This window comes from Papio anubis, chromosome 17 (genome assembly GCF_008728515.1).
Source record: "Papio anubis isolate 15944 chromosome 17, Panubis1.0, whole genome shotgun sequence".
NCBI classification, from domain to species: domain Eukaryota; kingdom Metazoa; phylum Chordata; class Mammalia; order Primates; family Cercopithecidae; genus Papio; species Papio anubis.
Window position 1 is genome coordinate 23,187,540 of NC_044992.1, and position 14,278 is coordinate 23,201,817.

A 14,278-nucleotide genomic window follows, 5' to 3' on the forward strand; every position below is an offset into this window, starting at 1 on the left:
TGTGTGTGTACCAGTGTCAGTTCACTGGTGTTGATATTGTACTCTATGCAACTTACTAACATTGGGAGAGGTTAGGTAAAGGGTACGCAGTACTTAACTGTACATTTCTTTGAAGTTTAAAAATACGCTTTTTTAAACAAGTACTTCCCCTTCTCACCCCAAACCGGGGCAATTATTAAAAACAAATGTCTGTTCATTTGGCGTGTCCTTGGTATCTTGCCATTTGATTATAGCAGCACAGCAGAGGATACCCTCAAAGGAGAATACTCTCTAACCTACTCAGGTTTGGGGGCAGTGTATTTTTGTTTATGAATAGTTCCTAGTAAAGCCACTATCAATTCTAGAAAACCCATTTCTAGTTATGCTACAGCTCCCATGGTTAATTAAGTATTCAAATATGTGCATCCTACATTTTCCTGTTTATGGACATACTGAACATAAAACCTTAAAGAATCTTAACACAAAAGAAAACATATACAGCCTTTTAAATATTCAGCAGAATAGATTTTTCTAATTCAGTAAATGGAAATATAATTATATTAATGTCACTTCAAATAAATACCAACCTTACATTTTATTAAGCACACTGATAAATGTACTATAAAGAGGAATATTGTTTGCATGCTTTTCTGGTGAATAATTTTAACTATAATACTCCAAGAAAAAAAAAAAAAGTATAGCTACTGTGTTCTCATAACTTAATTTTGACTTGTTTAAATATAAGCATTTCTTCAGCCATATATTTTTAAACAGAAATGTAATAATAACAAAAATGGTAGCTAACCTTTGTGAGGTAGGTACTAATATATAGATGAGGAAACTGAAACAGGAAGAAATTAGCACACCTAGAATAACAAGCTAGCAAGAGAGAGAACAGTTGTAGACTGTTTCTGAGCCTATGCTTGTGAACGTTATTCTGTACGTCCTCCTTATGCTATACAGTATAGGAACTCTGAAGTTAGAGATTAATAATCTTTGCAGTTATATTTAAATTTTGTTTTATTCATAGGACACACATGAAATCTGTTCTTCTCTTGCTGAGTTCAGTAAGATCAACCCTTCCCTGATTTATGATTTAAAAGTTCTCTTAAAATTTGTGTTAGTATTTTTAAAAATTTTATACAAGTTTATGGGGTACCTGTGAGATTTTGTTACATGTATATAATGTTTAGGGATCAAGTCAGCAATTAGTGTTTGTTACCCAAGTACAATACGTTTCTGTTAAGTATAGTCACCCTGGCTGGGCGCAGTGGCTCATGCCTGTAATCCCAACACTTTGGGAGGCCGAGGTAGGCAGATCACTTGAGGCCAGGAGTTTGAGACCAGCCTAGCCATCATGGTGGAACCCCATCTCTACTAAAAATACAAAAAAATTAGCCAGGCGTGGTGGTGCGTCCTTGTAATCCCAGCTACTCAGGAGGCTGAGGCAGGAGAATTGCTTGAACCCGGGAGGCAGAGGTTTCAGTGAGCTGAAATCACACTACTGCACTCCAGCCTGGGCAGCACAGCAAGACTCCATCTCAAACAAACAAAAAGGGTAGTCACCTTACTCTTCTGTCAAACACTGAATATATTCCTTCTATCTTACTGTATGTTTGTACCCTTTAACCAGCTTCTCTTCATCCTCCCCACTTCCCTCACTTACCCTTCTCAGTCTCTGTTATCTACCTTTTCACCCTACCTCCGTGTGATCAAATTTATTTTAGCTCCCACATGCAATTGAGAACATATGATGTTTATCTTTTTGTGTGTGCTTTATTTTACTTAAGATAATGACCTCAAGTTCCTTCCATGTTGCTGTAAATGACATGGTTTCATTCTTTTTATGGCCAAATACTATTCTGTTGTGTATGTATACTGTATTAGTATTTTAGGGATACCTCTAAAAATGTAAAAAGACTTGACCTTTAAAAACATAAGATCTGGCCAGGCACAGTGGCTCACGCCTGTAATCCCAGCACTTTGGGAGGCCGAGGCCGGCGGATCATGAGGTCAGGAGTTTGAGACCACCCTGACCAGTATGGTGAAACCTGTCTCTACTAAAAATACAAAAATTAGCTGGGCATGGTGGTGCGCACCTGTAATCCCAGCTACTCAGGAGACTGAAGCAGGAAAATCACTTGAACCCGGGAGGCGGAGGTTGCAGTGAGCCGAGATTGCGCCATTGCACTCCAGCCTGGGCCGCAGAGCAAGACTCCATCTCAAAGAAAAAAAAAAGATCTTACTGATTTTACCTTTAATTGTACTAGTTATTTTTCTGTCTGATCTGAATCTAGATGAGTTTTTTATGTTATATAGAAGATCATTTTATGTATTTTTATGTAGGGTTACTATTATAGAAAAAAGTAAGTTTTACTGCTACTCTTTTAAGCTTTTTGTATTTGTTTAAACAGGTTTTTGGCATTTTAATCATCATCCTTAGTAGTCATTCATTGTTAAAGTACCTTTATTTAGAAAATTGAGAATCAAATGACCTTCAGAAGAAGATCGTCAATCTTTCCTACTTTTTCAGGTTAGGTTCAGAGTTATCCACTGATGCTGTTGAATTCTAGGGATATAAGTTTGTGAATAGAATATGTAAAACTATTGCACTCCTTCCATTATGTTACCTTCCTGTGTAAGTAGTAACAGCTTGTTTTTTCAACAGTCATATTTCATTCTTCTAAACAGCTGTAAACATAGAAACAAAATCTTTTGAGATATCTCAAAATAGATACAGATTACATTGGAAAGGCCTTTCCCAGTCTGTTTATTCTATACTTTATAAAAATCTGAAAAAGTATAGCCTTGTGTTTTTCTTTCCCAAGTTTTCTTTTTGAAAGTTATTTTATTTCTCTGAGTATCCTCTATAATAACCAAGTTACATAGTTTAGATTGAAGCATCCAGTTTGAAAGGCAGCAGGTAAACTCTGACAGATTAAAGGTGACAGACTGAAGGAGGAGATAGGAAAAACTAATAAAAGCAAGTAAAAGAGGAAAACATCCTGCATTTGGAGATGTATTCTCAGTCAGTCCTGAAGACATCAACTCAGTGGTCAAGAAAAACATTTTTCATTCATACTAATTAGAAATACAGACATGAAAATACATTGGAAATATTTACTGTTACTTTCAGTTTTGGTATTTAAAATTGATATTCTAATGAATGAAAGTGTCATATTACATGTAACAGAAATTTGCACTAAATGAGTAATACATGTAATACACAGCTAGTGTACTTAGCATAGCACCTAGCTCAATACATGTTAGCAGCTGTTACTGCTTTTGTTATCAACATCTTTCCCCCAATTAGTCAGTTTACCATCACCTAAAATGTCTTTAGTTCTTTGCATACTTATTTAATTTATTAAATATGTACTATATTGTAAGACCTTTGTGTATTAAATTTATTTGTCTGTGGTCATAGAGAACTATTTTGTTCTGGTTATTACCATGAAAAAAAAAAGCACCAATTGCTGATACAATACAACTGAAGATAGCAAGTGTTAATAAACTAGACTACTATAATTCTAGAGCTGAGGATTATATTTAAACATATATATGTTAATATGTTTAAACGTATATATGTTTAATATATATGTTACTTAGACATGTTTTTATCTATATTTAAGACTTCATTTTTTTTTAAACAGCAGTTTTAGACAGCAAAATTGAGACGGACAGGGATAACCCATGTAGCCCTAGCCATAAAAAGATGTAATTCACATAGCATAAAATTCACCCTTTATACAGTTCAGTGTCAGTATATTTGCAAATCCTGATACTTTAAAAAAAATTTTATTGTGCATATTTAAGGTATATAACAATGTTATGGGATATAGATGGTAAAAAGGTTACTACAGTAAAGCAAATTAACATATCCATTATCTTACATACTTTTTTTGTTTCTGTGGCAAGAGCAGCTACAATTTACTCAGTTAGCATGAATACCATATATAGTACAATTTTATTACGTATTGTCCTCATGTGGTACGTTAGATCTCTAGACTTGTTCATCTTGTTACATCCCTGCCTCTCCCCATTTCCTCCCACCCCACCCCTAGTAACCATTGTTTTTAAGTTCTTTATCTCTCAGAGATTCCACTTACAAGTGATGTCAGGTACTTTTTTCCTTTTTGTATTTGGCTTACCATGTAGCATAATGTCCTCTAGGTTCATTCATGTTGTGCAAATGGTAGGATCTCCTTTTTAAAGGCTGAATAATACTCCATCATACATATGTACCACAGTTTCTTTATCTATTCGTCAATGAACACTTAGATTGTTTCCATACCTGGCTATTGCAAATAATGCTGCAGTGAACATGGGAGTGAACATGATACCTTTACCAGGTGGTGGCTTCATTTCCTTTGGCTATATGCCAAGAGGGACTGCTAGGCTGTATGGTAGTTCTATTTTTAATTTGTTTATAAACCTCCATACTGTTTTCCATATTGACTGTACCAGCCTACATCTGCACCAGTAGTATACAAGAATTCCCTTTTCTGACACTATGCTAACCTTTGTTATTTTCTGACTTTTTTATAATAGCTATTCTAACAGGTCTGAAGTGTTATCTTATAGTGGTTCTGATTTACATTTCCCTGATGATTAAAGCCTGATACTTTTAAGGAAACATATTTTTCTTAAGTATTTTTTTTTTCTTAGCTGTATGTAATCTTTACTTTTGCCCATGTGATGACTACTTCCTGTCTTCCTCTTGCATTCTTTTACATTTTTATTCTCTTTGATTCTCATCTAATGTCATATCTCTTTTGGAAAGGGATTCCTGATTCTTCATATACATCTAGTTGCCTTCTCTGCCCTGGGCTTCCCAGCCCTTTGTTTATTCCTTTATTATATTGCTTATCACATTTATATTGTAATTCCCCCCCCTTTTTTTTTTTTTTTTTTTGAGATGGAGCCTGGTTCTGTTGCCCAGGCTGGAGTGCGGTGGCACAGTCTCGGCTCACTGCAACGTCTGCCTCCCGGTTCAAGTGATTCTCATGTCTCAACCTTCCAAGTAGCTGGAATTACAAGTGTGCTCCAACACTCCCAGCTCATTTTTGTATTTTTAGTAGAGATAGGGTTTCAACGTGTTGGCCAGACTGGTCTCAAACTCCTGGCCTTAAGTGATCCGCCCGCCTCAGCCTCCCAAAGTGCTGGGATTACAGGCATGAGCCACCGTGCCTGTCCATATATTATAATTATCTCTTTAATTGTCTTCCCTTTCAGACCATTTATCTGAAGCAAGATCTTGTTTCAGTCTCTGGCCTTAAGACAGAGACTGTTCTTGCTTTTTCACTATCCTCAGGACCTAAGTATGCCTGGTATGGAAGGCTTTTCAGTACATAGTTTTTGAATGATTATAGCCACGAATAGTTACTGCTGTCCCTAAGCTTTAAGCATAAACCAAGAGCTTGATACACTATATTGAGTGGTGAATGTTAAAATAATTTGCTTTTTGTAAGCTGGGAATCATACCATTTTAGTGTTGGAAGGTACCTGAAATATTATCTAGTCCAGTCTTTCCCCATTTCACACACTCAAACACACACACACACACACACTCTCTCTCTCTCTCTCTGTCTCTCATGTTCACATGAAGCAAATTGAAATCCATAAAGGTTGAATGACAGTAGTGAGGTTAGGATTAAAAATTCATGTTTCCTCATTTTTTCCTGTACCATTCTATTTTCTCTGACACCTTATAATCTATTCTGAGGATTTACAATGCAAATTCATTTATTTCGTGAAGTTTAGGGGAGAAACCCTGAAAATGTTAGTTTAATTCGTATTATTATCTTTTTACTTTTAGCTATAAGTGGGCACCTGAAAATGTTAGTTTAATTCATATTATTATCTTTTTACTTTTAGCTATAAGTAAGGCACCATTGCCAACCAGAAAACAGGTTGAGCATCCCAAATATGAAAATCGAAAATCCTGAATGTTCTAAAATCTAAAACTTTTTTGAGCACTAATGTGAAGCTCAGAGGAAATGCTCATTGGAGCATCAGATATCAGATTTTCAGATTTGGGATGCTGAACCACTGAGTATTTTAAAAATCTGAAATACAAAACATTTCTGGTCCCACGTATTTTAGACAGGGGACACTCGTACTGGAAAAGAAATTTTAAATTTTTTTAAAAAGTGATAATATATTTCTGTTTGATAGACCTCCGTGAGTGAAAGCCTTCAGAGGGAAGCTGCTAAGAAGCAGGCCATGAAACAGGTAAGGTAGAAGACTGGGATAAGTGCATTCAGTGAAGCATTTTGGCTCATTTTTAAGCATCAGTTTTGGTATCTAGGTGCTGAGACTAAAACAGAGTAGATTTAAGGAAAAACACAATGAAGAATTAGCTCCTTATTGCTGTGCTATAGATTAAACCAGTTCTGCTTGTAGATGACTCATTAGTCTAATAATGGATTGTTTGGCCTGTTGTTATTATTGAATTCTTGCTAGTGAGCTTACTTGGGGAAAAAAACCTTTTCACAATCAAAATGGTTTCACAAACTTATCATTATTTGAAACTCATCTGCCAAGAAAGAAGAATATCAGAGATAGATAAAAATATATAGACATAGAGATTTATTTATTTATTTATTTTTGAGATGGAGTCTTGCTCCGTTGCCCAGGCTGGAGTGCCGTGGTACACTCTCGGCTCACTGCAGTCTCCGTCTCCTGGGTTCAAACAGTTCTCCTGTCTCAGCCTCCCAAGTAGCTGGGACTAAAGGCGCATACCACCACGCCCAGCTAATTTTTGTGTTTTTAGTAGAGACGGGGTTTCACCATATTGGTCAGGCTGTTCTGAAACCCCTGACCTCAGGTGATCCGCCCACCTCAGCCTCCCAAAATGCTGGGATTACAGGCGTGAGCCACCGTGTCTGGCCTGATAATTTTAAAAGACTTGCTAGTACCTTAGTGTTTCCAAGTACTTTTTACATACATTTATCTTTTACAATTCTCACAAACTTGCCCATAGTCCTGATTAAGAAATCTGAAACTCAGAAAGAATAAAGTGCTCCTTAAGATCATACTACTAAATATCAAACTAGGCCTGAAGACTTACTAATTTTTCTACTTCTATACTAGTATATCTTAGATTTTCTGCTATAGAATGTAATGAAATTAAACAATAGCAAGGTGCCTTTCTTTTTCATTTTAAATTATTTATCCTCCACATTAGCTTTATAATTTTTGATACTATTTCCTCTTTGTCTAACTGGAAACCTGCATAAAGGTGAGTTTATTAAGCACTTTGTATGTGCCAGGCATCATGTCAACTATGTTTTAAGAATGATCTTTAATTCTTACAATAATTACGCTTTTATAATCCTTATTTTGTAGTTAAGGAAATGAAAGCAAGAAGAATTTATGTGATTTGCATGAGACCACATAGTTAATAAATGGTAGGGCTGTGTTCAAAACTAGACAGTGAAATTTCAGAACCTAAGCTTTTAACCACTGTGTTTCACACCCTCCTGGAGGAATTAGCACAGAAGGATATATTTAGTCATTTTAAGATAATGTCAAGAGTTTCACAGTGAAATATAATGTGTAACTCAGCAGCCTCAGAATGATTTAATATACACATAAAACATAAAAAAACTGATTATTTAATATAAACACTGTAGTGCTTTGAGTCAGAATTTTAGAGAGACCGTTAAATTCAACTTCCTCACTATGTAAATGGGAGACTTAGTTCTGGAGAGTTGGGTAACTTATCCACGATAATACAGGTATCTTGTTTTCCAGGATTATTTTAACATTTTTATGCTGCCTTTTTTTCTTCACTTAAAGCATGAATCCAAAATCTAATTTTATTCTTAACTCTGTCTTGTTCAAGACACTTTATCTGTTTAGTGGGACTTTTTCATAGTTTGCTTGGAAATTAGGAATGCTGCTACAACTGTTACACCTTTCACCTGCTTTCTGCTGTTTTTTTTTTCTCACATGTATATTACATACTCTTCCATTTGTTCCCCACTTGGTTGATTCAGCTTGTCGAGTCTTTATCCATACCAGTTGAAGCTATTTTTCATTTTACTATGAAGAATACTAGCTTGATTGCATTTACTGAATCTTAGAGAAAGTGCTCTTTAAAATGGGGTACTTTAAACGATTTTTTTCTTCTTTTTATCAGAACCTCAATTTTACAGAACCGATGATGGCAACATTATTGTCGTATTCCCTATTTCATTGGGAAAACTTTCAGTATGTCATCAGGAAATAAAACATTTGCTGTAGGTCTCTGGTAGATATTTGATGCTAATCTAAGGAAATTGTTTTCTTAGTTTGAGGGTTTTGTTGTTTATTTGTTTAAATGGTAAACTATATACAGAAAGAATACTACTTCATGACCATGTTGGTTTTATACCAATAATGTGAAGTCAGCTTAACTTTAGAAAATCAATTGCTGTGACTTCACGTAAGTGGCATAAACCTAACATGAGCATAAAATGTTATCCTTTTCTTATATTGTTGCATTTGGCTTACTGAAGTTTTTGAAAGTTTTTAAGTATTGAAGATTTTTGCATCATAAGTGAGACTGGGCAGAATAGGGTAGTTTTCCTTTTCTTTCACTATAATTACCCACATTGAAAAAGTCTGATAATACCAAGGTTTGGCGAGCCTTATACTATGAGCTAATATAATACTGTATACATTTTGTTCGTTTCTGCTTCATTTTCTGTCCTGACAGATTAGTGTTTTCTTCATTCTATTTTCTTTGGGTTTATTTTGTTATTTTTCTAACTGTTTGAGATGGGTGCATAGCTCTCTGTTTTCTGTTCTTTCTCTTTTCTGATATATGCATTTAATGCTATATGTTTCCCTCTAAGTACTTCTGTAGCTGTGTCTTATAGATTTTGATAGGTAATATTTTTGTTGTTTCATGCAAAACATTTTCTGATTTGCATTATGATTTCTGGTTTGACCCATGTATTATTAATTTCTGAACATAACGGAGGTTTTTGATTACCTTTTTGTTATTCATTCCTGATGTGATTACTTTGTTTTTTTGCTTGTTTGTTTTTGGGGTTTTTTTGTTTTGTTTTGTTTTTGTTTTTGTTTTTGAGATGGAGTCTCGCTCTGTACGTAGGCTGGAGTGCAGTGGCTCACTGCAACCTCCACCTCCTGGGTTCAAGTGATTCTTCTGCCTCAGCCTCCTTATAGCTGGGATTACAGGTGTGCACCACCATGCCCAGCTAATTTTTATATTTTTAGTAGAGACAGGGTTTCACCGTGTTGGCCAGGCTGGTCTCCTGATCTCAGGTGATCCGCCCACCTTGGCCCCCCAAAGTGTTGGGGTTACAGGCATGAGCCACCACACCGAGTCCCTAACATGATTATTTTGGGTTCCAAGACACTGCACTGTATTGTTTCATGCCTTTAAAACAGGTAGAGGTTTACTTTATGGTCCAGTATATAGTCAGTTTTTATAAATATTTCTTCTGTGTTTGAAAATGTTCTGTATTGATATAAAAATTAGCCGGGCCTGGTGGTGTGTGCACCTGTAGTCCCAGCTGCTCAGGAGGCTGAGGCAGGAGAATCACTTGAACACAGGAGGTGGAGGTTGCGGTGAGCCAAGATGGTGCCACTGCACTCCAGCCTAGGCGACAGAGCGAGATTCTGAACCCCCCCAAAAAAAAGAAAAAAGAAAATGTTCTGTATGTGCCATTGGGCCAATTGTGTTAATCCATATATATTCATACTGTGTTTTTGTTGTTGTTGTTTGTTGGTTGGTTTTTTTGTTTTGTGGGGTTTTTTTTTTTTTTTGTCCATTCTGTTACTGAGAGGCATATGTTAAAATCTCTTGCTGTGATTGTGGATTTGTCTATTTTTCCTTGGATATCTGTTCAGTTTTTGCTTTATTTATGTTGCAACATAGTTAATAGTAACATACCTACTCAAGTGCTCCCCTACAGCTCTCCTCCCAACATATACAAAGGCATGTCATCAGTTTAAAACAGCCCTGGCCGGGCTCAGTGGCTCTCGCATGTAATCCCGGCACTTCAGGAGGCCGAAGTGGGTAGATCATGAGGTCAGGAGTTCGAGAACAGCTTGACCAACATAGTGAAACCCCATGTCTACTAAAAATACAAAAAATTAGCCAGGTGTGGTGGCACGTACCTGTAATCCTAGCTACTCTGGAGGCTGAGGCAGGGGAATTGCTTGAACCCGGGAGGCGGAGGTTGCAGCGAGCCAAGATGGCGCCACTGCACACCAGCCGGGGCAACAGTGAGAGACTTCGTCTCAAAAAAAAACAGCCCTCAGTCTTCCTTTTCCCTTGCTTTTTGTTATTGTAGTGGTGATTATTTCTTAGATTCCATGTTTCCCTCTTTGTGTTATCCAGGCTGGTTTTGGGGAGTGAGCAGGAGTGCCATTTCAACATCTAGGCAGGAGAATCTTTCACTTTCTAAAGGTTGAGAAGTGAAAAAAATGAATTTCTTAATATTTTAAACAGTATTCTAGAAAAAAGGTTTTTCAGTTAGCATGTGCATTATTCACAGTTTAAATGTTGGTATGTAAAAACCCGAGTCTATCAGATAGAGTCTTTAGAATAATTACATCATCCTGTCACTTAAAAAGGATCCCTCTTGGGTTCTACATTAGCCAATCTAGCAATTCAGGAAGAAGTTACAGTGTATAGACTCTGTACTTCAGGAATTTACAACTGGGGGCAAAAGGCTAAGATTTGTAAAACAGGAAGTAAAAACACCCATGCCTGGCATGGTGACTCAGGCGTGTAATCCCAGCACTTTGTAGGGGCGCTGAGGTAGGTGGATCATTTGAGCCCAGGAGTTCAAGACCAGCCTGAGCAACATGGTGAAACTCTGTCTCTACAAAACATATAAAAATTAGCCAGGCATGGTGGCACACGCCTATAGTCCCAGCTACTTGGGCGGCTGAAGTGGGAGGACCACTTGAAGCCTGGGAGGCAGAGGTTGCAGTGAGCCAAGATTGCACCACTGCACTCTAGCCTGGGCGACAGAGCGAGACCCCATCTCTTAAAAGAAAAAAAGAAAAATATATATAGTGTATTATTAAGGGCTAATTATTGCAGAATAGAATGTTCCTCAGTGTTTAGAAGAAAGATCATTGGGGGTTAGAGGCCTCAGAAATGGGCTCAAAGAAGAAGTAGGACTGGCCCTTAAACACTGGATAAGATTTTGATAGCTTGAAAGAGGAGAAAAAAACATCATTTAAGATGGAAGGAACATGATAAAGGCAGAGACTTTATGTTTGACAACTCTAAAAATGATCATGAAAGTTTAGTATATAATACAGGCCTGTCAAAACCAAGGTTAGGTGTTTCCATCGTACCTTTTGACCTTTTGATGTGGATAATTATATACAAATGAATAGATGATAATAATAGTTGATGTTTATTGAATACTTATTCTTTATCAGGCTCTAAGTGTTTTAAGTTTAGTCATTTAATTATAACAGCTTAGAATGTAAAGATAATCATTATTCTTTCTCTTCTAGATGAGGAAATTAAGGTACCAAAAGATTATAAACAAACTTGCCCAGAGTAATTAGTCAGTGTAGAGCCAGGATTCATACCCAGGCAGCCTGGCTCCAGAATTTATTCATATTTCGTATCTGAAATGTGATTGTAATTTTTATGATATATTTTCAATTTATGAACCATTCTCAAAAAACATAGATTTTGTTGTATCTATTGGCTGGCTCATATTTTTGAAACATGTTTAATTTTTTTTTTTAAGACCAAACTGGAAATCCAGAAGGCCCTTGCAGAAGATGCTACTGTGTATGAATATGACAGTATTTATGATGAAATGCAGAAAAAAAAGGAGGAAAATAATCCCAAATTGCTTTTGGGGAAAGACCGAAAGGTTTGTTAGCTGAAATAACACACTTTCTTTGACCTTGACCTACATTTTGTGTTTTAATCTTATTTTAACATGAGAATGATCTGAGAAAAAGCTTTTAGGTATATGAAGTGTGAAGAGTCCCTAATTCCAGATATTATAGATTTGATCTTAGAACTCAAGAAGTACTACGTATATTATCCTAACAGGCCAAGTGAATTATCTAACAATTTTGTTTTTTGCTTTGAAACCTTTGCAAATAGTTTTTTGGAAACTTTTCCTTAGAATTCTAGTGTACCAAATTTGTACTGCTCCTGCCCTGTGTGTGTTTATTTGTGTTTTATTATCCTCTCATTTTTTTTATTTCTTCCTAGCTGGTAACTGAATCATCTGCCTGCACCTATCATGATTTTATTTTCAGTGAGAAAAAAATGTGGGAGGGGGAAAAACTGAAATAAGTTCAGATTTTCTTTCTATCACCTCTTGTTCTTTCACAAGCACAGGCTGATTTTAAGGGCATTTGCATCTGACAGTTACCTACTAGTAGAGTGATGGTATAAAATTATATTAAAGCTACTATTTTAAATAGTCATATTTCTACTAAATGTGAAAAACTAGCAGGAACTTTTCTGATTTTTTTTTAATTAAGAGAATATCAGAAAAAAGAAAAAAATCATATTTAGTTTGATGTTTTTTTAAAGTTAAATCACATTATAAACAATTTCTATCTCTGCTACACCTAAATTTTTATTGAAAACAGTTTCAATATTAATCTTGCTAGTAAGTTTATATTGAATGTAGGGAAGACAATCTTATTTGGGCCAATCATTTCTATCTTAATGAATTCATTATAAAAATTGTAATATTAACAATTAGTATTTTTTTACTCTTTTCGTAAATCTTTTTTATTTCCTTAGCCCAAGTATATTCACAACTTGCTAAAAGCTGTTGAGATCAGAAAAAAGGAACAGGAAAAAAGAATGGAAAAGAAAATCCAGAGAGAACGAGAAATGGAAAAGGGAGAGTTTGATGATAAAGAAGCATTTGTGACGTCTGCATATAAGAAAAAACTGCAAGAGAGAGCTGAGGAAGAAGAAAGAGAAAAGAGGGCTGCTGCACTGGAAGGTAACATGAAAGAGTGGGAAAGGCACAAGGAAACAGTAGCAGAATCTCTACCCTGTGGTTAGCTGTTTGCTCTGTCACTGAATTTTTGGGTTATGAATTTGTGATCATAATTTATGTTTAGGAATTCAAGACACGAGAAATATGGTATTATATAGTACTATAAAACAGAGAGGAAAGTTTAAAAACACAGTTGAACTCTTTAGTAACTATTATTTCTACTAGACTTAGTTCTCATTTTGTGGCTTTTGCCTTAGAACATGATTTGAAATGTAAAAACATTTATTACAAAGTATAACACCATGGCATTTGTCAGAAACAATATAAATATAATTTTAAACCCTAGTTACATTTTTCTGGAATGAGAAAATAATAGAGTAACACCACTCAAGGAGCATCAATGAGGCAATTAGAAAAAGAATAACATTAATTGAAGAAAGAATAAAAATTGGATGAATTAAGAATATCTTAATGCTTTAGTGCTTTCTGCTCATGATTATGTCTCAAGATCTAAGTAGAGTATGTATTTATAAAATACTTTTTTTTTTTGAGACTGGGTTTCTGTCACCCAGGCTGGAGTGCAGTGGCTCAGCCATGGCTCACTGCGGCCCTGACCTCCCAGGCTCCAGTGATCCTCCCACCTCAGCCTCTTGGGTAGCTAGGACTATAGGAACATACCACTGTGTCTGGTTAATTTTTGTATTTTTTGTAGAGGTGGGGTCTCACTATGTTTCTAGGGCTGGTCTCGAACTCTTGGGCTCAAGTAATCTTCCTGCCTCAGCCTCCCAAAGTGTTGGCATTACAGGCATGACCCACCATGCCCAGCCCTGTAAATGCTTTAATTGACAAATGCTCATCAGCCTTTTTTTTTTTTTTTTTTTTTTTTTTTAATCTGAGACAGAGTCTCGCTCTGTCGCCCAGGCTGAAGTGCAGTCGTGTGATCTTGGCTCACTGCAACCTCTGCCTCCCGAGTTCAAGTAATTCTTATGCCTCAGCCTCCCAAGTAGCCGGGATTACAGGCATGTACCACCACACCTGGATAATTTTTATATTTTTAGTAGAGACGGAATTTTACCATGTTGGCCAGGTTTGTCTTGAACTCCTGAGCTCAGATGATCCACCCACCTTAGCCTCCCAAAGTTCTAGGATTACAGGTGTGAGCCACTGCGCCTGGCCTCTTCAGCTTTTAAGCAGAAGAAAACCAAGTCTATAACATTCTGTGTAAGCATGTACTATGTGTTTAGAGTGCCAGTCAGCAGTCTTTCTATAAAGGACCAGATAGTGTTTTAGTATTTATATTTTAAGACTTTAAATTTATAAATTCATATTTATGAATG

At 36.1% G+C, this 14,278-nt stretch overlaps 1 protein-coding gene across 9 annotated transcripts in view; it reads left to right on the plus strand.

Moving 5' to 3' along the window:
• Positions 1-14,278, plus strand: part of NSRP1 (nuclear speckle splicing regulatory protein 1) — a 67,552-nt gene that overhangs the window by 47,433 nt on the left and 5,841 nt on the right. For 7 of the 9 annotated variants that reach the window (XM_031657016.1, XM_031657013.1, XM_021928220.2 and 4 more), the window contains 3 exons: positions 6,157-6,213; positions 11,715-11,843; positions 12,737-12,944. In XM_031657016.1, coding sequence (XP_031512876.1) covers positions 6,205-6,213; positions 11,715-11,843; positions 12,737-12,944 — 346 coding nt within the window. In that variant the 5' untranslated portion in view covers positions 6,157-6,204. Of the gene's footprint in view, positions 1-2,361; positions 2,513-6,156; positions 6,214-11,714; positions 11,844-12,736; positions 12,945-14,278 lie in introns of those variants that run through there. The other 2 variants (XM_031657020.1, XM_031657014.1) reach the window with 2 other exon arrangements.